This window comes from Typopeltis vanoorti, chromosome 24, assembly GCF_054136105.1.
Source record: "Typopeltis vanoorti isolate ZY-2024b chromosome 24, IOZ_Tvanoo_1.0, whole genome shotgun sequence".
Taxonomy (NCBI): Eukaryota; Metazoa; Arthropoda; class Arachnida; order Uropygi; family Thelyphonidae; genus Typopeltis; species Typopeltis vanoorti.
Window position 1 is genome coordinate 23,812,904 of NC_143572.1, and position 25,394 is coordinate 23,838,297.

The 25,394-nt window shown below is 36.1% G+C and overlaps 1 protein-coding gene across 1 annotated transcript in view; it reads right to left on the minus strand.

Annotated features, from left to right (window-relative positions):
• Positions 1–25,394, minus strand: part of LOC150093022 (arrestin domain-containing protein 3-like) — a 118,577-nt gene that overhangs the window by 86,328 nt on the left and 6,855 nt on the right. The window contains exon 3 of the mRNA XM_090414127.1: positions 10,521–10,643. Within this exon, the coding sequence (XP_090270253.1) occupies positions 10,521–10,643 (123 nt within the window). The remainder of the gene's footprint in view (positions 1–10,520; positions 10,644–25,394) is intronic.

Consider the following 25,394-nt stretch of genomic DNA (forward strand, 5'->3'; position numbering starts at 1 on the left):
TCTTGATGAATACGCTACAAAATTAGCCGTGTTGCGAAGTGAGTTCGAAGAGAGATTTAATGATTTTCGTAATCAAGAGTCTTCTTTAGATTTATTTTCAATGCCATTCAGTGTCAATGCTGCTGAAATGCCAGGTTCAGTACAAATGGAACTGCTTGAACTCCAAAACAACTCTTCTTTGAGAGAAAAATTATTCAATGTGACCTTGCTTACATTTTACAAAGACTATATTTCTGAGGACGCATTCCCTAATCTTCGCCGGCATGCTTTGAAGATGTGCGCTTTAAGTATAAGTACAGGAAACATATATTTATGTAAGCAGTTCTTCTCTAGAATGAAACATGCGAAGTCCAAGACAAGAACTCAGATTACGGACCAATATCTCGAGAATACTCTGCGCATAGCGACTTCCAACATCGATAAGCTGGTCAAGGAAAAACATTGCCAAGTTGCCCATTGACATTGTAAAAAATGAATGTTTTCTTCATTAAATTATCTTTTTTTAAGTATTGATTGTATTTACTTATCGTGAACCCGACTCCTACCTATGCTCTTAAAGCTGAGTTTGTTTATTTTTATAGGATTTTATGTAAAGTATCAAATGCACAGCGTTCCTTGTGAATCTGGAAAGCAACATACAATTCTAAATACCGCACTATAGTTTAGTGGCCCGCGGGCTTCATTGAAATTTTTAATGCGGCCCGCACTGTCTGAAAGGTTGAAGACTCCTGATTTAAGACAATAATATTCTCTTGTTGTAGCAGTAATTACAAGAATGTTATAGCAAATCTTGAGGACCGACAAATTGAGCTACTCGTTCAAAAACAAAGGAGCACTTGGTCTCTGTCGGAACAGCTGTCTCTCCCATCCCCCAATCATAGGCTCCTCATTACCCACCATGCCTTGCTGCACTTCCTAGAATTTTACCCTTAAACAAAAATTAGGTAGTCAAAGCTTTTATGTTATTTTATACCTTTTGGACGCCCTGACTTCCCAACGATATCTAGTCGGGAGAATGTGTATGAAAGAATAATGCAGATGAAGCCACAACTAATAACCCTCTAGAAGGCTAGCACAACAATTTAACAGGAATGCTTTCATTGTTGGATGAAATACTGAAGGAGAAAGGTTGCATTGAGTCTTCCATACTTCTGGTTAAAACTGGCCAAAGAAACACGATGCTTTTAGATGCATGAATAATGTACAAGAAATGAATAAATAAATAATATACTTACATGGTATCAAGAATTCAAAGAAAATGGCCAAATTCTACTCTTCCTAAAGACTTTGGGGTATAATTTTGTTCAGTCTCCCTAAAAACGATTTCTTTTCTTTTATATGTTATTAATGCTTTTTAAACCTCGATATAATCTGGGTATTTTATAATTACTTAATCTTCTTTTCTGATATAATATTTGATTTTGTGTGCGAGAGTCTTATTAAACTTGAAACCGACACGGACAGGTTATAGTTATTTTATCTTTTTTTATTACATTTTATTTTATGTGCAAGAAAATCTTTTTTAAACTTTGACCTTAACAGGGTTTTCTACTCGTAAACCTGTCACCTAATTGCTACTGAACTATAAGATTTTAACGGTATTAATAATTTTTAAACTTTGACCTTAACAGGGTTTTCTACTCGTAAACCTGTCACCTAATTGCTACTGAACTATAAGATTTTAACGGTATTAATAATATTATACTATTAAATTCCCTTTTCATAATAATATTAATAATATTATTAAATTTGTCTTTGAGGAATAATAAGAACAAAGTAATATAAATAAATAAAAGGTGTATTTTCAAAATTCATTATCCTACTTAAAATTATGTATATTATTAAATATCATGTAGAATTCTTATTTAATATATAATTTCCCTTTATATTCTATATAAAATAATTGTATTGATTGTAGATAGTGATTAGTGATACAGTCTTTTTCAACTTATCAAAGTAGCCTCTTTTCTTTCATTATTTTAAAAATTAAGTAACAACTTGATTCAAGAGTCTTGTATATCAAGGTTTATAATAATATTTATGATCTTTTTTACTTTCCCCAAATGAAGGTGAAATTGCTAGTTATATCACCAATATTGGTTCTTCAACTTAAACTCCTTATAAAAAGTCCTTATAATCAAATTCTTGTGTACATTATTTTTTTTCTAAAACCTGCCCATTCGGTATATATTGCCTACTTGCATTTGTTCGCATTAAATTTTAACGTGAACACCCTCTTTCTGTTCTTCGTCTTTTAAGATCATCCTATAAAAGAACTTCGATATATCCGAACAACTGATTTGTCTACCAACTTCATATTGTCAGTAAAGAAGGCACTTTTTGTTCTTGACAGTTGATCGTAAATGATTTTATATTAATAAACATAAAATGTCTTAACACCGAACTTTAGGGATATCTCTTCCCCTAACAACCTGGCTTTTTGAAGACTACCCTATAAAAAGATGACTTTGAAGATTGCCTTATCATAAAAACCAGTAAGACGATTTTGTTTTACATTTTTGTTATAAGATTTATACTTACATGGTATCTTCTTCTTCTTCTAAGGCCAGGCTCAGAAAGTGATCCCTATCAAGAATATCACGGATGAAATTCCTAATTAATTTTCCCGTTACTTTGTTTATAATACTAAGACTGACAAGAAAAGCAGGTCATCTTCTTAGTCTTCATTATTGATGGAGATCTACAGATCTATAATTCCCATTTTATGCGATGAACTTAAAAACAGGAATAAGTTGCGGATTTCCAGTTAGAAGACACCCTTCCCAATATCAATGATTTGTTAGAATTTTCAACTTAATCGAGTTATTTTTCCTTAAAGAGCATTTCTATAGCATAGTTGCAATGGAGTGTCGCGACACCTCTCTTTAGGAAAGACCTGGGTTCGAAACCCCCTGCAGAATGCAAGCAAACAAACCATAAAATGACATCTCACTTGAGTTAGTCGAACTCATAGAGTGGTGCTGGTGGTAGGCTTTTCCTATCGAGAACTTCATTTTTACTAATCCTATCTTCTTCTTCTTCTTCTTCTTCAACCTTTTGGTTCTGCCCACTGCTGGACGAAGGTCTACCTCATCATTTTTCAGATCACTCGGTTTTCTGCCTCTCCCATCCATCTCACTCCTGCAATTTGTTCCAGTTCATCCCTCCACCTTCCTCTCGGTCTTCCTCTTTGTCTTGCTCCATCCATTGGTCTCCACTCTGTTGTTTTTCTACTCTATCTCCCGTCACTGCATCTGGCAATATGGCCAGCCCATCTCCACTTAGCCTGTTTAATATATTTTACAATATCCATGACACCTGTTTGAGATCTTATCCAGGAATTTGTCTTCCTATCTCTTAATGTTAATTTTAGCATACTTCTTTCTATGCGATGTTGTGTTGTTCTCAGCTTTTTGTTTAGGGCTTCTGTTAAAGTCCATGTTTCTCTTCCGTATGTTAGGACAGGAAGTATGCATTGGTCGAAAGCTTTCCTTTTTTTTAGACTCATAGGGATGTCACTTCTGAATATGTCTCTCATTTTCCCATAAGCCATCCATTCAAGGTGAATTCTTCGTTCAATCTCTTTTCTTTGGCAATCCTCAAAGGATAACAATTGGCCCAAATATACATATGAAGTATGACGTAACTTGTTCTATTTCATGGTTTTCAACTTTGACAGTTCTATGGTTAATATATTTATTCATCACTATTTTCGTTTTTTCTCTATTTATTTTTAATCCAATTACTCTGGAGGCTTCATTTCGCTGATTTAACCTTTCTTCCAGATCTTCAAGATTATCTGCTATTACGACAATATCATCTGCAAATTTCAGATGATGCAGCCTTTCTCCATTTATGTTTATTCCTTTTGTGTCCCAATCAAGGCTTCTAAAGACGTCCTCTAGTGCAACTGTAAATAATTTGGGAGATATGGTGTAGCCTTGTCGGATGCCTTTTTGTATTGGGAACTTTTCGCTGTTTTTATATAATTTAATTACAGAAGTTGCATTATTGTAAATATGTTTTAGTGTTTCAATATATGGTTTCTCAGTTCCCTGGGTTTGAAGTGCTTTTAGTGTTGCAGATGTTTTAACTGAATCAAATGCTTTTTCATAGTCTATATAGGCCAGACATAAGGGTTTGTTGTATTCAATTGATTTTTCAATGAGCTGTCTTAATGTGTGAATATGGTCCAATGTATTGTAATTCTTTCTAAATTCAGCTTGTTCATAGGATTGCATTCCCTTTAGTTTACATTATATTCTATTATTTATAATTTTTGTGAAACTTTATATATGGTGGGGAGTAGGCTTATAGGTCTGTATTTTTTAATTTTTTCTTTATTGCCCTTTTTTTAAAAATTAACATTAGAAGTGAATTGTTCCAATTGTTTGGACTTTTTCTCTGTTTTAGGCATTTATTAAAGAGTTTAGTCAGATGTTTGATAACAGGGCTTCCTCCCAGTTTTAAGAAGTCTACCATAATTCCATCTTCTCCTGGGGCCTTTCCATTCTTCATTTCCTGCAGTGCAGTGCCATTTACACTCCACCTTGTAAGATCTCATGGGCATCATTTTCTTCCTCACTCGAGTTATCCATAAATGATTCTTGGATGTCCCAGTCTTTGTCTTCATAGAGCTCAGTATAAAATTCATGAATTCTTTTGATTATTACATCTCTATTTTTTATAAGTTCACGATTTTTTTCCTCTTACAGCATCTATTTCCTTTGTTACAACTGATAATGTTCGTCTTAGGACCTTCATATTACTATTGTTTTCTATAGTTTCTTTAAATTTCCTAGTATTATACGATCTAAGTTCACGTTTCATCCTTTTACGTATACAGTACTTTTACAAATTTCCGCATATTCTATTTTATTGGTGTCATTCAAATCTCTTTTCATATCTCTTCTTTTCTTCATCAGATCTAAGGTTTTCTGTCTTAGTTTTTCCTCTCCTTGGTGCCTTTTTACACTTCCTATTTCTAGTGCACAATTCAAGATAGATTTTGTTAAGATTTCATTAGCATCATCTATAGTAGTAGCTGTGCTTAACTTTTTTAGTTCATTTTTAAGTGATTCTCTATAACAGCTTTTATTGTGGTAGAAGTTTAGTAGATTCATTAAATTGGACTTTTTTCTTATGAGCTTATTTCGTTCCCATTTTTTGTTGATCCATACTTTTGCCCATACTAGTCCATAGTCACGGACTAGTATGGGCAAAATTATGTTAAATATATTAAGCACTTTGGTACTATTTATTATATATCTTCTGTTGGAGAGGATCAAGTCTATTTCATTGTACGTTTGTCCATTTGGGCTTTTCCAAATCCATTTTCGGTTGATTTGCTTCTTTAAAAATTTTAATAAAGAGGTTATTTTCTTCGCCAAATTCAATAAGTCTTTCTCCTTTTTCATTCCGCTGTCCAAATCCAAATTTACCGATGGAGTTCAGATAGTCATCTCTGCTTCTAATCTTGGCATTAAAGTCACCCATTATAATTATGTAGAATTCTTTAGAATTATTTAATGTGGATTCTAATGTTTCATAGAAATCTTCTATCTCTTCATCTTGGTGGTCCGTAGTTGTGGCATATACTTGTACTGTATAATTTTCAGTTGGTATCTTTTATTTATGAAGAGACTTAGTTCAGCTATTCTTGATGGTGATTTCAATCTAAATGAAAACACACACTAAGTTGGTTCGAATAGGCTTATTTGCTTCCATTTTATTTCCAACTAATTCAATTCAATTCAACCCTTTCTTTCACCCTTATGAATTGCCAAATAGTTTAAGGCAGTGTTTCTCAAACTTCAGATATCCGCGTACCCCTTCTTAAATTTTCATTATTACCAAGTACCCCATAATTAATTAATTAAAAAATAAATTAATTAATGAATTAAAAAATTAATCAAAATTAATAAATTAATTTAAAATATTAATTAAAATTAAATATCTATTTTATTTGAATTTATATGTTCATGTAAACAAAAAATATGATTTCTTTTTAAATTTTGGTTCTCTAGAGATGTCAGACGACACACTCATCAATTTCATTGGATCCAGATGCAATATCAACGTTTTCTTGTTGCTTACAGCTACTAGGATTTGCTATATTGCTCTCTTTTGAGGGTTTTATAAATCCAAGCTTTAACCAATGATCCATACGTAAGAATTTGAAAGCTAAAAAAAATACTGTATTTACTCGAATATAACTCTAACTTTTTTCCCAAAAATTAAAGCTAAAAAATCGTGTTGCGAGATACGTGCGGGAATTTTCGTAAACTAAAGTTTTCAAAAAAAACTGAAAATGGTGCGACTTACCAAGAAGCTCCTACTCGGTATCACTACTTTTGGCATCGAGAACAGTTTCTTTGTGTGCAGCGTCAAAGTCATCTACTCAAATAGCGTCATCTTCTTTCCCATTATTTCAAGCAAAAATTACCAGTAATTACAAGACTTGAGATACGTAGAGAGCGAAGAACTGCATATGATTGGTGCGGTATTAACAAAAGATCGCGCGAACCAAAGACAAATTAGCATTTCAACAGTTGAGTTGAAATGCTAATTCCCTTCAACCGAATTCCATAATATCTGAAACACATTCACTAAAAATTTCTTAGTTTTAGCACGTTAACGATGGGGGTGGTGTCAAGCAAAACCATATGTTCCACCGGCAACATATGGTTTTGCTTGGTCTATGCAGCAGTTTCTGTTGGAGAGGGGATGTGATTCATTAGTTAGTGCCGTTTTATCCCGGTTGCCTCTAATTGCACTGTTTGTTGAAAAATATAATGATTGCTTTAATTATGCATAGCCGAAAATTGCCACGAACCCCCTAACGACCTTTCGCGTACCCTCGGTGGTACGCGTACCACAATTTGAGAAACACTGGTTTAAGGTATCAAAAGTGTCTGCCTCTTTTATTACATTATCAGATAAATCTGCACATCTAGTAGCACTTATTTTTCTAAGTAACCAATATTACATTCAAAAATTGATTATTAAATTCGTTTCTTATCTCTTGTTGCTTTTTCTTATTTCAAATTTCTCTATCATATGTACTAGCTAAGTTAAATATCTCTACTCTTTCCCGAAGCTTTTTCTTAGAATATTGAAATAAGTATTAGGACAAATATTTGCTGCTTTGCTGGGAAGTGGTTGTCGCATTCAATTTGCAGTTGACGTTGCCACCTCAGCCAAAAAACGTACAGAAAGATTCAGTAAGTTAATACCAATAGATCAGAGGGTGATGCGAAAATCTCAGTAGGTCGATGTAAAAACGATCAACCAGGATTGGCGATGACAAATCCGACTAATACGACGGATGTTCTAGCATGGTGCGTATGGAAGTGAGAAATTGTTTCTCGTTTATTAGGAATTCCTCCAATGAGATGGATGGTTCCTAGCTTAAAATATTTAAGGTTAAATAAACTCCACCATTCATCTTCACCTTTTACCATAAGTTCCTTTAGAGCTCTTTTGATTCAACGAGAATTAACTTAAGCATACGTTGTATCTTTGATCATGGAATGCACATTATTTCTAACTCTCTTGCAAGGAAGAGATGGGAAAGGCTTTTATATCTCGAGAAGCCTTTCAGCGGCCCGTCTCAACATCTTTGGGTCCGTGAAGGAACAAGAGTGTTTCCCGGATGGGAGTATATATAGATCTGGTAAGGGCTGAAATAAATACACTTTCTGATAAGGCTCGTATAGCCCGTGGTAGACATAATACAAATGCTACAATGTAGAGGTGGATGGGTTCAGAGAGACTATGACACCATCTCAGTGTTGTTTTAGAACCCACAACATTAGAGTTAAAAGACATGATGCAATATGTGCCATCATAAAGAACCGACTAGTCAGAAAAGGAGCCAAATATCAGGAGGTAGTCATAAGAAAACCTGATTTTTTGGCATCAAGAGATGGTATTGTTGTCGTTTTGGATATCCAAGTCTATAGGTAGAACCGAGACCTTGATCGAGCAAATGAAAATAAGATACATTATTATGCTTTTAATCCGGGTATTAAAGGACATTGTTTAGAAGAATTATGGCTTGCTACTGGCTGTTTTGCTATACCATCTCAAATAGAAGCGTGCGATGTGTAAAATCCTATAGGATGCACAGGTGTTAGGTCCTGGTACCCAGGACATTAAAATACTTTCCTTCTGAGCCCTTCAAACATTGGTCGCATGGAGGATGCATCAGCGAATGACGAACAGGTTACCTAGGGAAGGTGTTGGTTAGGTTTCTACATACATTTGTAAAGCATGCATCAAGGATATGGACACTATATATGTACTGGTTATTTCCCTAGCATCAGGGTATTGAACCCGAAGAATTAAAAAAAAAACATTAGGTAGGCACATTCTGGAACTAATTCCTTATGAACAATTGCATGAATATCGAAGAAAAATCAGTATTGATTTGATTCGAGATTCTGCGGGCGAATATCTTTTATTTTGCTGTCTTGACGTTAGCAATTGCCATTCCATGCTTTGTCATTTTGTTTCCAGGTCTTATTGGAAGCACTATGATTCATTATCAATCACGATTCTCACTAGAGTGGTACGATCTTGGTCAAAGTTTGGACACGAGGCACTAACACTACCTTATTCGAATGGTATCTACATGAAAAGTAATGAAGCTATCGCAACGCGCATGTGCACACTGGAAAAAGCACACTCTAGCGATAAAAGTGAAAGTGATATATTATTATTTTATATCGAGTCAATTAGGTGTGACGTCACACTTAATTGACTCGAAAGGATTTCTGGGAGATTAACTATGTCTCCATTTTATATATTTATTTATTTACTTCAGTTTCCTTCTCATGTCAATAAAAATAACAAATTTGAAAACTGTAAATTTTATCCTTAATTTAAATACTTACGATGCAAGCTGACTTTCTTTATGCAGTAATTCAGCAAACCAAAACAATTTCCATAATATAGTACGAATTTAATCAAAAATTGCAAAGTCCATGATACTCGCTTTTTCACACACACACTCACACTACCACCATCACCACAGTCCCCGTTATATATTTATACATGTATAAATCATGATGTATACACAATCAACTCCCCCTCACACACACACACGTGTGTGGGAGTTGATTGTGTATACATCATATACACAATCAACTCCCCTCTTATTGTAATATTCCCATAGATTCCTTTCAACTCTCTATAGATCCTAAGGATTCTTTTATCAAATTGCTGTTTGTTGATCATGTCCGGAATATAAATCTTTCCAGTAGCTTTTCCGTGGTGATTATCCTGTTTCTACGCGAAAATGATCTATTGATTGTGATCGGATACACTGTTCTAGCTGCTCTGTTATTAGGAGTGCAGTAGTTTTTAGCATAAATTTGAAGTGGGGTAGATATTTTATCTTGAATAATTTATCATCTTCTGCTTGTTCTCAAAAATGCATTTCGCGTTTTATACCGCAGTGATTGTAATCTGTTTAGTTTGTAGGTTAGCCAGAAAGTATATGTTGCTACAGTATATTTGATGTTTTCACATATCGCCCTCTGTAGTGTTTTTATGTGGATTGCGTCTTGATATTATCTGGGTTGGTTTATATATTTAATAAATATAAATAAATATAAATATAAATACATTTATATATTTATGGGTGGGTGTGACTCCCACCCACGCTTTATTTTTATTTTTATTAATTTTATATATATTTTATATTTTTATTTATTTCTTACTTAATTGGGAAACCAAACACGGACATTTTTGAAGCCACTTCAGGCCTCCAATAAGAAGGGGGGAAGTGATGGTCTAACATCGGGCGATAAAATTCATCTCTCATCCCTGCTTGGCCGTGGCAGGCCATTGAACTAAACATTCAAGAAGAAAATGGAAAGGAGTTGGATCTGTGGATATCTGAACATTATTAACTTTGTTTTATCGGTGATTGGGTGGATGGATGAATGGAATTTTCAATATGCCAACTGGAAACCAGAGTAATATTGTGTTTATAAGTTTTGCATAGGCTATGCTAACATTATTATGAATGGAATAATGTTTTTTTCCCATTTCAAAAAATTTTAATATTTTGATTAATGTAAACTATTTATTTACATATGTGTTCTAAATATCTTGGATACATTCTTGCATTTCAAAGTTCCATGGCTTTCGCGCAGTTGGTCGATTGTAGTCTTGTTATCTTAGTATGCTATTCTAGTTATTCTGCAGTTAATATGAAGTAGTGGCTTTAGATAACTACGTGGAGTAGCTTATTTTAAATATTTTATGTAATAATAATAATAATAATAGTATATATCACTATTCCTAATCTAGCGTACATTGATAATTCAGTAAAAAAAATGGAGAGGAAAAAAAAAGCAACAGCATGTACGTAAATTTGAGTTCAATACATGCTATTTCAGAATGTGTATCTTTAATATTTCTTTTGATTTCCCTTTTAAGAGTCAAAAATAAAATATTACTGATGAGTGATAACATTTTAGTTGTTTAAACTTTAGGTAACAAGAACTTACCTTTACCCCAGATGACAGTTCTGTCATCCACAAACACTTGGTCATCTTTAACTGTCCGTCTGTCCCCGCTCACTACTACTTTCCATTCAGCGTGTGCCTTACCTCTTAAAACGACTCGAATGGCTGTAAATATCAATGAAATATCAATCAGTATTTTTCCGCTGAAAGATTCGAAAATGATTGTCTGTTCAAAAAGTATCGATAGACTAATTCACCTTCAGTTGAAAAGTCGTTGTAAGGGTATTGTTGCTTCCGACTACGCTACGCTACGCATGATTAATTTTCAATTAATCATGTTTCCTAGCCATTTTGGCAAATTTAAAATTCAATTTAATACAAACAACTTGATTTTTACTTTCACACATAAAACAAAACGCTTTGTTTTACCACAGGAGACTAACTCTGCATAGCGACTTAAATTCTTTAAACATGCACAGAGATATGCAGTGTTACAATAACAAACGAATGATATAGAAATTTATGCATCTTTTTCGGATACTTTTTGAACAGAACCTGTAACTAAATAGTTAGGTTTTTATTTGTTCATTATGCTTTTAATTTTTAAATTTTCTATATTCATTTTTTTTTTTTAATTTCATCATAGCAAAATATACATATTCTGATATAACACATAATAAATAGCTTCTTTAACATTCCTTTCATTTCCTGAAGGGGAATAGCAGAGTCCCTTTAGTCTTAGATAGCTAACTTTTGGAAATCGATCGGTAGCCAATCCCCTCCTTCATCATCTTGATATACTGGAGTTCAATCTACTCGAAGATTTGTAGACTTACGAGTGAGGAGATTATGAAACACAGCTGCTGCCATCTTGTGTTCTTAACTGGTATTATCGTTTGAAATACTGTGAGTTCTTGGGCGAGTTTTCCTAAGTTGTATTGTTAAAATCCAAATTTCTGGAAGAGAAAATCTCACTTGCTTTTGCCCAAAACTCGACTATATAGGAAGCAGGCTGAAAAAAATGCCTTGAAGAAGTTCTTCAAGTCGTCAACTAGAACTGAACCTATAAAGTCTTTCTTCTGTCGATCTAGCGTTGTGAACGCTACAAAGCTACAGAGCTTTCGTTTATGAAACACATAATAAGTGTGTGTGTGGGGGGGGATTAGGATGTACGATGAACTCCTCTTTCCACATGGGAAGGAGGTGAGATCATCTACCCCCTCTAAGGACACGAGATGCGTATGTTTGTGAAAAGAAGTGTGAACTCTGCTGCAACCATATAGATAGAACGACAGAGAGAGAAAGAGAGAGAGAGAGAGAGAGGATTAGTCTTATTTCGTAATCCACCAGGTTCAAAAAATTAAGAAAGATAAGTAGTTTAGAATGAAATTAAAATGATCAAATTCAAATTGCACGATGGTTACGGTTTACAGACGACACCGCAAAAGCTATTCAAACTAGTTCACTGACATTTGTTAACATGTTTTTTTTTTTCACAACGACATGGTCATCTTGGAGATCCCAATCGGTGACTTCTCGAATAACACACTTAATCAGCAACCTCATCTTGCTCCAGATCACGAGGTATAACCACATTTCGGGAAGAAACAGAAGCTTTGACATTGGGAGAATGCTGATAAATACGAACAGTATAAAGTGTATGATAAAAGTATTGCCTTATCTAGCGATGTGTTTTGTCTTCCACACGCTCTCGACATCCTTCTTGAAGAATCCCGAGAGATAAAGAGTATATTCTGAATCAAACAGTGTACGCTTTAAGTTCACGATCTCTCAAGGAAGGGGTAGAAATTGAAGAAAAAAGCAAATAAAGATTAAAAAGCTTCAGAAATGTTCAAATATTAACACAAGATGAAAGAAATATTTTGTTTATTCAGTATTTTAATTTTCCAGCAGTTTTTTTCGAAGAAATCATCTATATAGAAGTCTGAAGAAAAAGGCAAATAAGATGTACTTAGTGAGGAAACCACCAAATACCTTATGATCTAAGGAGGCCCTCATTGATAACACATTCTGATATCTTCATTGCTTTCTCAGACTTTTTAAAATACTTAAAGGGGGCGGCTCGTGCATACGCACTGCGGAACTGCAGCACCCCCAATTTTTCTCGATATATAAATATATTTATTAATTTATTTATATTCGCTTGCAATATTTAATTTTATCATCCACAATCCTATGCAATTCTCTTATTTTGTATAAAAAATAATAAAAATCCATCTTATAGCACTTAGGAGGGTGAAGGACGCTAGCAGCACTGTGTTTACTACAGTGCCATATTGCTACTCGCGCAAGCATATGCACGTCATAGTGAGATGCGAGCTATTAGCATAATACGGCACTGTCCGTCGCGCAGTTCCACTGTTGTTTATATGCAGTTTACGCCAGTAGTAGAGTGTTCGTAGTGCTTATCGCGTTTACTCCATCTCTTTAAATATTTGGCCATTACAATTAGAGACATCACATTTGTTATAGTTTTTATTTTAGAACATTATTGGGGTGACTTCGGATTTTATTTTTCTGTGATAATGGATTCTATTTTTAAGTAATTTTAAATTATACCAAACTGTATAATTTTATCGATAATAAACAATATTTTTCATGTTTAATTTTGTTTTAAGTTTTTCCATAATTTTGATATTTTATCCAAATACGTATACACTGTACTTACTGTGTGTATGTATATTTCGAAAGTTGCAGCACCCCCCCACGATTTCAAACCACGAGCCGTCACTGTTCGAGTACACACACACACACACACACACACACACACACACACACACACACACACACACACACACACACAAATTTTAATCTTATATTCCTTTATTGGCTAGTCGCTACTGTTGGAAGGTTTAACTCCGCTACTAACACGATAGAATTCACAAAAGGACGATGGTTTCATAAAGAGGTGTCGTCAGAGGAAACCTCACTCGGAAAAAAACATCAAAGTGTGTCTCAATCTCAGATGAATACATCATGAATGCTATAATGTTCATTTGCTATCACCTACTGCAATTCTGAGGAGGAACAGAATATGAAAGTAGTTTTCTCTAACTAATAACAATTTAAAAAAAAAAAGACGAAATATCAGAGAACCATTTCCCAGGCAATATTTTGACTTGCTGTGTTTGGAGTAACAAATAAACTGATGGCTAACAAAATGGAGCACTCTTCCCTCCAGATTGAAATACCATTAAAATTCAGCGGTGTCTTTTTTTCATACCGCAGGCTTAAAATATTTTTAAGGAGAAAATGTTACTAGTAGTAGTTGTATAGTTAATAATTGTGATAGGCTTGATTCACATTATAGTGTTATTTAGTTTTTAGGAAGGGGCTTGTTATCTTTCCTTTTTTTTTTTTTTAAGTTTCGTAATTTCTTATCGTTCATTTGATTATTGACTTATACCGTGTACAAGAAATCGATTTAAGAAGAAACATATACCACGTACGTTTACGACGTTTTAGTACTATCAACGAACAACTTTACTGACATAAGGGGTGAAGCAAAAGCTTTTCATATTCCCGGCTATCTTGAGAGAAACTGTGAGTGGAGAAAGTTTATGAGCTAATTGCTCGCGCTGAGTGGGCTAGGAGATTAGTCCTCGGTGTTGTAGTTTAGGTTGGCTTTAAGTCTTTTATGTTTGAAATAATAATCCATTGCGTCATAATCTGCAGCCAGTTGGATCAGCTGTTAGGGTGCACAGATGCTTTTGAGAAGAATTTGATTGCTATAGTCTGCATGAAAGTGTAAATATAAGGGACATCTGTGTCCCGCTGTAGCTGGGCAGTTCGGATGAACCATAGGGCGCCCAGGATCATTCTGAGACATTTATTCTGGATACGTTGTAATTTGAGAATATTAGTATTTGAAGTATGACTCCAGGCCGATGAAGCGTAGGTGAGTATTGGACGAACCATCAGTTTGTATATGAGAAGTTTCATTCTGGTGCTCAACTTACTGTTTCTGCTAATTAGCGGGTAGAGCTGGGCTGTGGTTTTTGATGTGTTTGCACAGAGAGCCTTGATATGGGAGCTGAAAGTCAGTTTTCTGTCTAATATTACTCCAAGATATTTGATCTCAGTTTTCCACGGGATTTTAGTGTTGAAAAGGAGAATATCTTCTTTAGGAATCAGTGATTGTCTAGAGAATAGGACGGCTAAGCTCTTCAGGGAATTCACTTGGAGTTGCCATTTGGAGAAATATTGTTCGATTAGCAGTAGGTTTTCTTGCAGGTTCTTGATGGCTAGGTGAGGCTTTAAAGATCTGGCCAATATCGCTGTATCATCAACGTATAGAGTTTTAATTGAAGATAATGGGTTGTGCGGTATATCATACAAGTATAAGGAGAATAGGATTGGTGCTAGTAAGGATCCTTGTGGAACTCCAGCCAAGATGCGTTTTTGTGTCGCGACTACCCCACACATCCTGACTTGCATGCACCTATCGTAGAGGTATGCCTTTATAAGATGAATGATTCCGATTGGTACACCAGATGATATCAGTTTGTATAGCAAACCATAATGCCAAACCTTGTCAAATGCACTGGCTATGTCAAGGAAAACAGCCCCAGTGCATTGACGCCAGTTACAACCTGCAATAATGTGTTCCACTAATCCGTGTATTTGTTGTGTGGTGCTATGCGATTGTCGGAAGCCAAACTGCTCCTCAGGCAGGATATTTAGTCGGAATACTGAATTTTGTAGTCTGGTAAGAATTACCTTCTCGGCAATTTTGCCGAGATTTGAGATGAGGCTGATTGGTCTGTAATTTTGAGGCAATCTGGGATCTTTTAAAGGTTTATGGATCGGTATTATGTCCGTCAGTTTCCAGTAGGAAGGGAAATGTTTGTAGTGAAGGATGGGGTTAATTATATTTGTCAGATGGACAACAGCTCTAAGTGGTAGAAGCTTTATTACTTTGTTAGAGATAACATCGGGTCCAGGAGCCTTTTTTTCTTGAACTTCTTAATAATAGCATATATTTCAGCAGGTGAGGTGGGTGCAATTTGAGTGGAATATGTGAGAGCAGAATTGGGTGAATATCTGATGTTACGGTGGATCTTGTATAATGGTTAAAATCGAGGTGATCCTATGCAGGTTTACACTGTTTTTCAAGATGATTTGCTATTGCTTCAGCTTTATCAGCATCAGTGTGGATGAGACCTGAATCTGTTTGGAGGGGGGGGGGATAGAGGTTTATTTCTGTTTTTAATCTTTCGGATGAGATTCCATATGGAATGGTTATCAGTAGAGATGGAGAGGTCAGTTTTCTTCCCAGAGTTGAGTTCTATGGGCTGCGAGGGCATCTCTCACTGCAGAGTTGAACCTGTTCAAGATCCGTTTGTCTTGCGGCACCCTGGTGTTATGATATCTTTTTGTTGCTTTATTTTTTTTCTCTCATCAGATTCATAATATCTTATGGAAAGTGGTTGGATTTGCGGGTAGTAAATGCTGCACAGGCTGCTTTAATCTGTTCTTTTAGATTTTTAACAGCTGTTTCAATTTCCTCTTTTGATTTAATGATGGGGAACAGGACCAACATATTTTGAAAGTACCTTGGAGAGCCTTTCCCAAGGAATGAATGAGTGAGGGGGGGAGAGATAATTTTTCAAGGTTTCCCAGTTTTAACCGTATTGGGTTATGGTCTGATGACAGATCGTTAATCGTCATTAAATTGTATTGGAGTCTGATGTGCTGCAATATGGCTGTGTCTAACACATCAGTCCGACCATAAGTGTTGTGATGGGTAGGGTCAGCGGGACCTATTACATGAAGGTTGTTGAAACCAGCATAGTTTCGTAGTATCTGTCCATTTTTGTTGGTGGAACGGCTATTCCAGGTTGAATGCTTGGCATTTAAATCACCTGCCACAATGATAGGCTCTCCGGTATCGAATAAGGCGTTCAAATCCGAGAACAGTAATGATTTTTGTGGAGGATGATATGCTGCGAAGATTTTTAATTTGCCGACAGAACTCGTGAGAATCTCAATGCCGGTGACCTCGAGGTTGGTGGTAGGAGGGATGTTTATGGAGTGATGAGAGATGAAATTTTTAATGAAAATTGCCGTGCCTCCTCCTCTGTGGGATAGTCTATCAGCTCTGTACAGTTGGTATCCACACATTTTGGGGTTGTCTGAAGGTCTTAGGTGCGTGTTATTTAGTAAAAGGACATCTGGCTGATGTCTTTGGACGAAATTTTGAAGTTCTAAAATCTTACTCCTCAGGCCGTTCGCGTTCCACGCAATGATCTCTAGAGATTCTGGTTTTAATTTGTTACTGTTCATTAGTGAGCGCTGAAATAATGGCTTGTGTGTCCTTTAGAAATCTGTTAGCAGAACTTTGTGAAGGGTTGGATCTGCTAAAATCCAACAGCATATTTGCGAGAGAAGAAGTAATGATAGCTGTCAGATTTGTGTGTGGTATTGTCTGTTCGCGGGATGACTGTTTAGGACGAGTTACATCCGCATATGACCTAGATGATTGTTGTTGTGGAGTTACTCTTTTGAGAACCTCTGGCTTCGTCAGAAGGGCGTCTGACCTTTTATATTGAACTTCAGGAAACTGTGAAGTAGTCTCTGATATAGGTGTGCTGAGTGAGGAAGAAAATGTTTCTGCTTCTGATTTTCTATTTCTTGAATTGTGAGCGCATCCTTTGTAATTGGCAGTGTGAGGACCGCCACAATTGGCACATTTAGCCGGGGTAGATTTTGGTTTAGTGCATGGATTTGTTAGTGTTTCGTGTATTATTGATGGTGAATCGTGAATTTGATTGATATGTTTTTTAGCGATTTATGCTTATTCATTAGTAATAGTAGTTAATTGCTTGCTACCATAAACAAACACTTTATTTTTCCATACTGGTTCATCCAGGTAAGTCAGTTGAAATTACAAGGGCAATACGCTAGTCCTACTGCCGCTAGTATCTCCACTGTTTCATATCTTGGAATCATAAGCAACTGTCTATTTGCTATCGTGACAAGGGCAAGGCATGTCCTGCCCCACAGAACAGACTTTGGGGCCAATCATGGAGGCACCATATGAAGAACTAAATTTCAAAGAACTTCTATCTTCAAGCATGTAGGCAATCTACTGCACACTAAATGGCCAGGTAAAGTCGTAATTCATCAAATAGAAGAGGTTGATTCAGATGACCCTGAACTTTCTGAATTTCTTCCCAGAATCCATCAAGATAGCACCAGCGTAATAGAAACAACTGCTGATGACAATTCCATTGCAGATCACAGCGATTATTAGGAGTTCGCGCTCGCAAAAAATGCAAAACTGCAACCGCTGACCACCCAAAGCGAATCGAACGGAAGAAAACGGTCCTGACCCGGACTCTCCTACCTCCTCAAGGGAAAAGATACCTCCCATTATTCATATCAACTCTTGCGAGAAAAAAAAATGGATGTCCCTAAGGACTATGATGTCTAATTTAAAGATTTCATACAGTCAAGCAAAGAATGTCACAGAAGGTATGTACAGCCCTGTTCAGTCAGTGATGGATCATCGAAGGTTGAATGGTGAATTGGATGCCAAAGGTATACAGTGTCACACCTTTTCACTAGGATCAGAAAGATACCTCAAAGTAGTAATCAGAGGTGTCTCGGAAGACGTATTCATAGAAGAAGTGGTTGCAGATCTACACCACCAAGACCTACCAGCCGTTATAGTCAGTAGAGTGACCAATAAAGACAAGACTCCAATACCTCTGGTTCTAATTGAGATCATCAAGCTTATAAGCACATATATATGATCTGACATCCATCTGTGGACTAAAAATTACTATAGAACCACTAAGAAAATGAGCTTCAACAGGGTAATCCCACAGCTGTCAAAGATTTGGCCATGCATGGCTGAATTCAGATGTGGGGTCACCCACGACGTTTAAAAGTCCTTATAAGGACTGGCTTAAAGGGGCGAAGCAAGAATGCTTTTCATATTCCCCGTTATCTGTAGAGGACAGTGTAGGGATAAGGTGTTATTGAGCAATTAAAGCTCTGATCATGGCAGGAGGGTAACAGCAATAGCCGAGCCTCAGTTAGAACTTCATTGGCTACAGCATTGCCATCCATTACCCTCAAAGAGTATTGGATTGAATGAATCAATCACCGACAATGTAAGTAAAGGTGAAATCTCAAAAATACGGACGATCTCTAGGCCACTCCATAGTGGGCGAAAGACCGTCCTAATCTCAGCGTTGGTTCCACTCAGTGACGGCTCCCCGATCACTGAGCAGAACCGCTCATATTCCGAGGAAAATAATTCACCGGCAAGTACCCCTCAGCGGGCCGTGCCGAGAACACTTTCCCCGGAGACTCAAAGTGCTCCCTTAGGGCAAAACCTAAGAGAGCGAACTCATTAACCCAGGATAACAGTAACAGCCGAACCTCAGTTAAACTTCATTGGTTCAGCATTGCCATCCGTTACCCTATATGGGCATCTCATATAAAATCAATCACCGACTATGTAAGTAAAGGTGAAATCTCAAAAATACGGACGATCTCTAGGCCACTCCATAGTGGGCGAAAGACCGTCCTAATGTCAGCGTTGGTTCCACTCAATGACGGGCTCCCCGACCACTGAGTGGAACCGCTCATATTCCGAGGAAAATAATTCACCGACAAAGCCCCTCAGCGGGCCTTGCCGGAGAACACTTTCCCCGGAGACTCAAAGTGCTCCCTTAAAGCAAAAACCTTAAGAGAGCGAACTCAAAAACTCATCGCCCAAGGGGTAACAGCAACAGCCGAACCTCAGTTAAACTTCATTGGTACAGCACTGCATTGTTGCCATCCGTTACCCCCAAGGGCATTAATGAACCAATCGACCGCATCTCACAATCGATTGATTCCTTCCTCCCCCCACGACGTTTAGTCCTTATAAGGACTGGCTTAAAGGGGCGAAGCAAGAATGCTTTTCATCTTCCCCGTTATCTGTAGAGGATAGTGTAGGAATAAGGTGTTATTGAGCAATTAAAGTTCTGATCATGGCAGGAGGGTAACAGCAATAGTCGAGCCTCAGTTAGGACTTCATTGGCTACAGCATTGCCATCCATTACCCTCCAAGGGTATTGGATTGAATGAATTTCCCACGACGTTTAGTTTTGAATCTTGTCAATTTATTTGTACATATCTTAATTTAATTATGGTGTTACTATTCTTTCTGATTTTTGTTTATTTTGTCTCAGTTTCATTTTTGTTCAAAAATGTTATTCGATTCTTTATTATTTTTTCTAAATGATACTTAATCATATTTTACGTTTTTTTTCTTTTCTCCCTTCTGTACTGACTAATTAAACACTTTAATTTGATAACTTAGGACGTCATTCACACAACAAAAAAAAAAGAGACTTTTCTCTTTTCTTTTATAGTGTTATATTATTTATCATGCACATTTTTACAGAACAGATAACGAAGTTATAACAATTACAGGAGCTTGTTTAGTAATGTTCAAAACTTAATTTTTATTTATTCGTAGTACTTAGTATTTTTTTTTTATCTATGCAGAATGTGCTGACAACCTAAGGGTAAGCAGGTGAAATGCTTGCTACGCCCTCTAGATTAAGAGATTCTCACAAAAATTAAATTTAAAAATTGCCTGAAGTATTTTTTGACAAATAAGAAATTTTATATCGACTGTGTAAGTTAAATTCAAGCTTTAAAATAAGAAATGCTGATTTGACTAAACTTTGCCAGGATCGTTCACCTTGGATAGAATCTTCAACTCTACCGCAATTCATTATTACAAAATACCAAACTGAGTTAACATGTAGATCATTGATCCTAAAGGTTCAATATTTTCTTCTTTATTCAAAAACCTCTTGATATTATCGAGGAACGTATTGATATTTCACTGCATCGGCAAAAACATAGTTAATTGTGTACCAGCATTCTTCTTTATCCATGAAAATAAATGTTCTTGTTTCCTGAACGAACCTCAACCCGCAGAGAAAAGGCTTTAAAATAAACTGACTTGTTTAATAAAAAAAATCCAAGGAAGTTCCGTGATAGATGTGATCTGAATGCAATTCCTTTTCTAAGTATATAACTAGTGGTGGAACCACTCAGCCACAGCGGCGTCAGATTTTGTTTTTCGGGAAAAAAAAAAAAAACACATCTCTTCGTTGTCACTAAGTAGAGCTATCGGGAAAGCTACTGTTTGTAGATCGAACAGCATACGATGTAACGCAAACCTGCAAGTCCACTTGTAAGGCTTACAACATAATACAATGGCTGACTGATTATGGAATAAAACCATTTTAGTAATCTTAAAATCTATCCACGAAAATAACATCAACCTTTATGATGATTGAGAAAAGCAGATCAGACTTATGACTTCCGCATGACAATAGATTACGACTGAGACAAGAAAGACAGAATGAATAAAAACAAGTGAAGATAGAGAGAATGCTCATGTGAGTGTGAGTCACGGACAAACAAGAATTTACTGAAAATGGGATGGTAATTGTGTTACAGACACGCATCAGACCTTCAGTACAGCGCCCTCTACTTGTCAACATTGGAAGTTTTTCCATTAGTTTTGTAGATGAAGTTAGCTGCCTCAGAAACAAGCAGAATGACTAAAGGATTCTACTGGGAAGCATAAATCACTTCTTCCGAACACCATAATGGTTAACTCCTCAGAACAAATCTGTAGATGCAATTATTCATTTTCTGCGAATACCGACCTGCCCCAAAATATAATTTTAGTTGAGGACATTATACTTTTATCGAAAATTCGTTTGTCTGCGTCTTAACGTTAATTAATGTCAAGCAGACGATGTTATTTTACTTGGTGGAATAATGTTTGAACGCTTAATCTATTTCAATTAGTTGCCTTGTTTACTGCTGCGCGTTATTTTATGGTTGCCACGGGAAACGTGCTTTTGTTTCTCGTAATTTGTGTGTGTGTGTGTGCGCGCGCGCGCGCGCGTCTGATTTGAGAATGCACGTATTTAAAATGGGGTTTGGAAATTTAATCTTATTGGGTGAAGTAGTAGACTCGCAAAAAAATGTCGCCATCTCTCATATAACCAATCAGGTTGTTAGATTTGGTTTTTCGGGATGTACGAAAATCATTTGCTTTCTCTATCATGAAATTTTTTTTTTTTATAAACTCAGTAGGTAATACTAATTTATTTTTCTGAGTTCATTCCTGCTACACAGGCGCCACCTGACCTACTAACCTATATTGATAAATTTCTCTCTTGTACTCTCGTTAACAGCAACACCCACATAAATATTGCAGATATATACTGAATATAGTTATGGGAAGTTGTTGTCTGTGATTCAAACAACAATTCGATTTATACTAGTTTTAATAGCAAAATGTTTTTGTTACTATAGGATAAAATCACGGTTAAAATAAAACTGTATTCTAAACTATCAGTGTTAAAATAAACACACACACACACACACAACTGTTCTACAGCAATTCACCACGGATAGTGATCTTGTTCCTGTCCAATGACAATATCGCTCTTCTGGCCTCACTAATCTATAAATTTTACAAAATTATTTTGAGGACAATGAGACAAAATATAGCAACCGTATTTGGCAGTTTACGGACTGCCATGAATAGTTGGCATTCTACGTAGTTCCGAGTATACTGATAGTTTAATTTTGATAAATGGGTAGTTTATTCCTACTGTTATTTGTAAACTATTAAAGTTAATGGTGGTACTGCTTATGTGGTCTAGTAGTAAGCTCCGTGAGTTAAGTCAACTGGAAAAAGACTTATAGTTTTGACTTTAGCTTGAAAGATACACTTAGGATTAAGAAGAACATGAAATGGCTCAGTTATGTGCGGTATTCTCGCCACCTCTCATCTGGTACGTTGGTAGAAATACAAGCCTTGTCCAACAAAAGACCGAACTTTTCTTATAAAAATTTTATTGCTCATTTTACAACCTTTTAAGCACTGTCCCCTTCAAAGTAGTCTTCCTGTACTGGCGATACACCATTCCCAACGTTTCTTCCATGGTTGGAATGCTTCTTGGAAGGCACTTTCGGTGATGACGTGCAGTTCTGTTATCGCATTTTCTTGAATCTCCTCTATGAAATCACAGCACGAACTCTCTCGACATGGTCATCGTCTGTTGATGTGGAAGGTCGTCCAGGCCTGGGACCTTCACCGACCAACGTTCTGCTCTTTTTAATATTAATATTTAATGTTAAGCAATTGAAATGTTTCTGTAAAATTTTTACCGGTTTGCTGCAAAATTTAAATTTCACACACACACATTGTTCTTCAAGCACTTTCATTGTCACTAATCCGACGAATAGCTTGTGCACGTGCTCACTTCAGCGGATGTAACTCGACGACTAATGCTCATAGCAGAACGGGGCAAATGGCAGTTTGTTGTCAACACCTGCCGCTAGGTGCGCTCAGTAGCCGCAGCGCGCTCTCTGTGCCGGTTGGCGTTCTATTTAAAAAGTTCGGTCATTTTTTTTTTTTGAACACCCCTCGTATTCATCTGCCTTAATCCCTCATGACTTGGGATTAAGGCCATTTTGCGATTTATTTTTGGCGCTTATTCACTTTTTTCTTTTTTTTTTTTTTTTTGAGAATTTCATTGGTTTTAAAAACATCTACAATCCGGGAGTAGTTAAGATATTTCTAAATCTATCTGCAATCTCATCAAAGTAATTGTATCTTTGATGCTGAGGAATAAATATATACGAGTTCGTTCTGGAGTGTCCAAGTATTGCTCACTGAGAAATGTTTGGAGAAATGCAAGTGGAACAGGTTTTAGGTTAAAAGTTTTTGGTTAAAGATTTCTTGAATCAATCATAGACGAAGCTTTCAAATTAATGAGATTTTACGCTGTAACAAGCTCTGCGAACAGAATACACGACCTTTAACCTTTCCACTTACAGAACTGTTAGAAGTTTTTTTTTTTATTATTATTATCATTATTATTCTTAATGGAATATCCTAATTCGTGGAAGAATGGAGAAATGACAGCTATGAAGAGAGAAATACATCATGTGCGTATTTCTGCCAATACATAAGCAATCTTTCTGAAAGACTATTTGTAGAAAGGAAGTGGATAGTCTCATAAAGTCCAGAGGTCTTACCGGGACTGATTGATCGCCTAATCTATCACGTAGACATCTACTTTAATATCCGGTTCCAAGGACGCTCACATCTTTCATACCAAGTAGCTTTTGCTTTGTTTTAGATGCAACTTACATTCATAAAGAACAGAATCTTATTGACCATTCCGGAACTTTTATTTATGATATTTGGATGTAGTTTATTGTGAATATAACAGTTTTGCTATGAATTATTTTGGACAATATTTTCGGAGTTTATTGTTTAGAATATAATTTGTTCTTTATTCATCATTAATGCAGTTACTGTTGTTAATGCTCTCCTATCTCTCTCTCTCTCTCTCTATCTATCTATCTATCTATCTATCTATCTATCTATCTATCTATCTATCTATCTATCTATCTATCTATCTATCTATCTTTCTCTTTCAATTGGAACCGAAAATTTATTTTTTGTACCGTAGCAGTTTTTCTGCGTTTTAAATTTTGATTTTATTTTTGATAATTGACTTTTTATGTATTTTTTCTTTGGTATGTGTGTAATATGTATGTTTTATTTCTTCATTTGTTTTCGAGAATATGTATTTTAACTTTTGAAACAATCCAAAATTAAATGAGTGCGTAGTACCTTGCTGCAGTGCTACAATTTGTTCACGCATTTCCACAAAATAAATCTTTACGATTTATAGAATCCACTGGTGATAGTAGAGTTTTTTTTTTTTTTGAAACGTTAGCTCCGTTACCATGGCTACCGACTTTATTTGTTCAGAGAATTCAATTTAATTTACATAAAATTGATTTCATACAGCTAGGTTTTAGGACATTTGGGGGGGGGGAAGAATTACCCAAGAACATTCGATGTAAAATAGTAAGAAGAATCGTCATGACAGTCACTTTACATCTTTCACATCTGCTTGAACAGGCAGACAATATAATGAGAGAGAGAGAGAAAGAAAGAGAGAGAGAGAGAGAGAGAGAGAGAGAGAGAGAGAGAAGAAGAAGATCTGAAAAAAGTTTAGGAGAATCGGCAGCTCAATGAATCAGGGAGAGCAGACAAATCAAGAGAATAGCCAGGTCAGGGAATAAGGAAAAACGATAAATTAAGAGAATAGACTGATCAAGAGCGAAAAAGAAAAAAAGAAGAAACACACACACACACACACAGATTATAGTGATAAAGAAACTGGTGCCAATATACCAAAATATTACATAAACATAATAAAGTCCGTTTCTGACGATTCGACTTTTTAATCTGACGAGCTGCTATGAAACAAAACAAACACGTAAGCCTGTCTGTCACGCCATTTCCAAATGGCGAGATTTTTTAGGTGTTTTATAATCTTCTAATTATTTACACATTACGTGGTGCGACCTTGACCAGGCATTTCCACTCTCACCACTTCCGCTCCTCTGGAGGCATGCCGTGAATCACTCAAGGGCTTCATTTCCTTTCCTCTTTTGTCCAGAGCAATGCACATGGGGGGGGGGGGGGGGATGATAGTGTTGTTGCTATTAGTAGTTAAAAGAAAACTTTGCATGAAAATACCACTTGCGGCTCAACCCTGTCACGTTTTCCAAGTATGCTTTGGCCGATTGCCAGTAACTGTCTGTAGAATTTCTGTTACGTATCCTTTCAGGATTTTTACATCATCAGACCGTACGTGGCCTTGTGGTAATATGCAAGAACGAAGTTCTGCAACATGTCAAGAAAATAGTTTTATTTTAATCCCGTAGATGTGTTTTAAGAATGATCTATGAACTTTGCTCAGTCTACAAAGACTTGATAGGTGTCAGGTTCCACAGAGATGGAAAATTAAGAGAGAGAGTTTATGTACATTG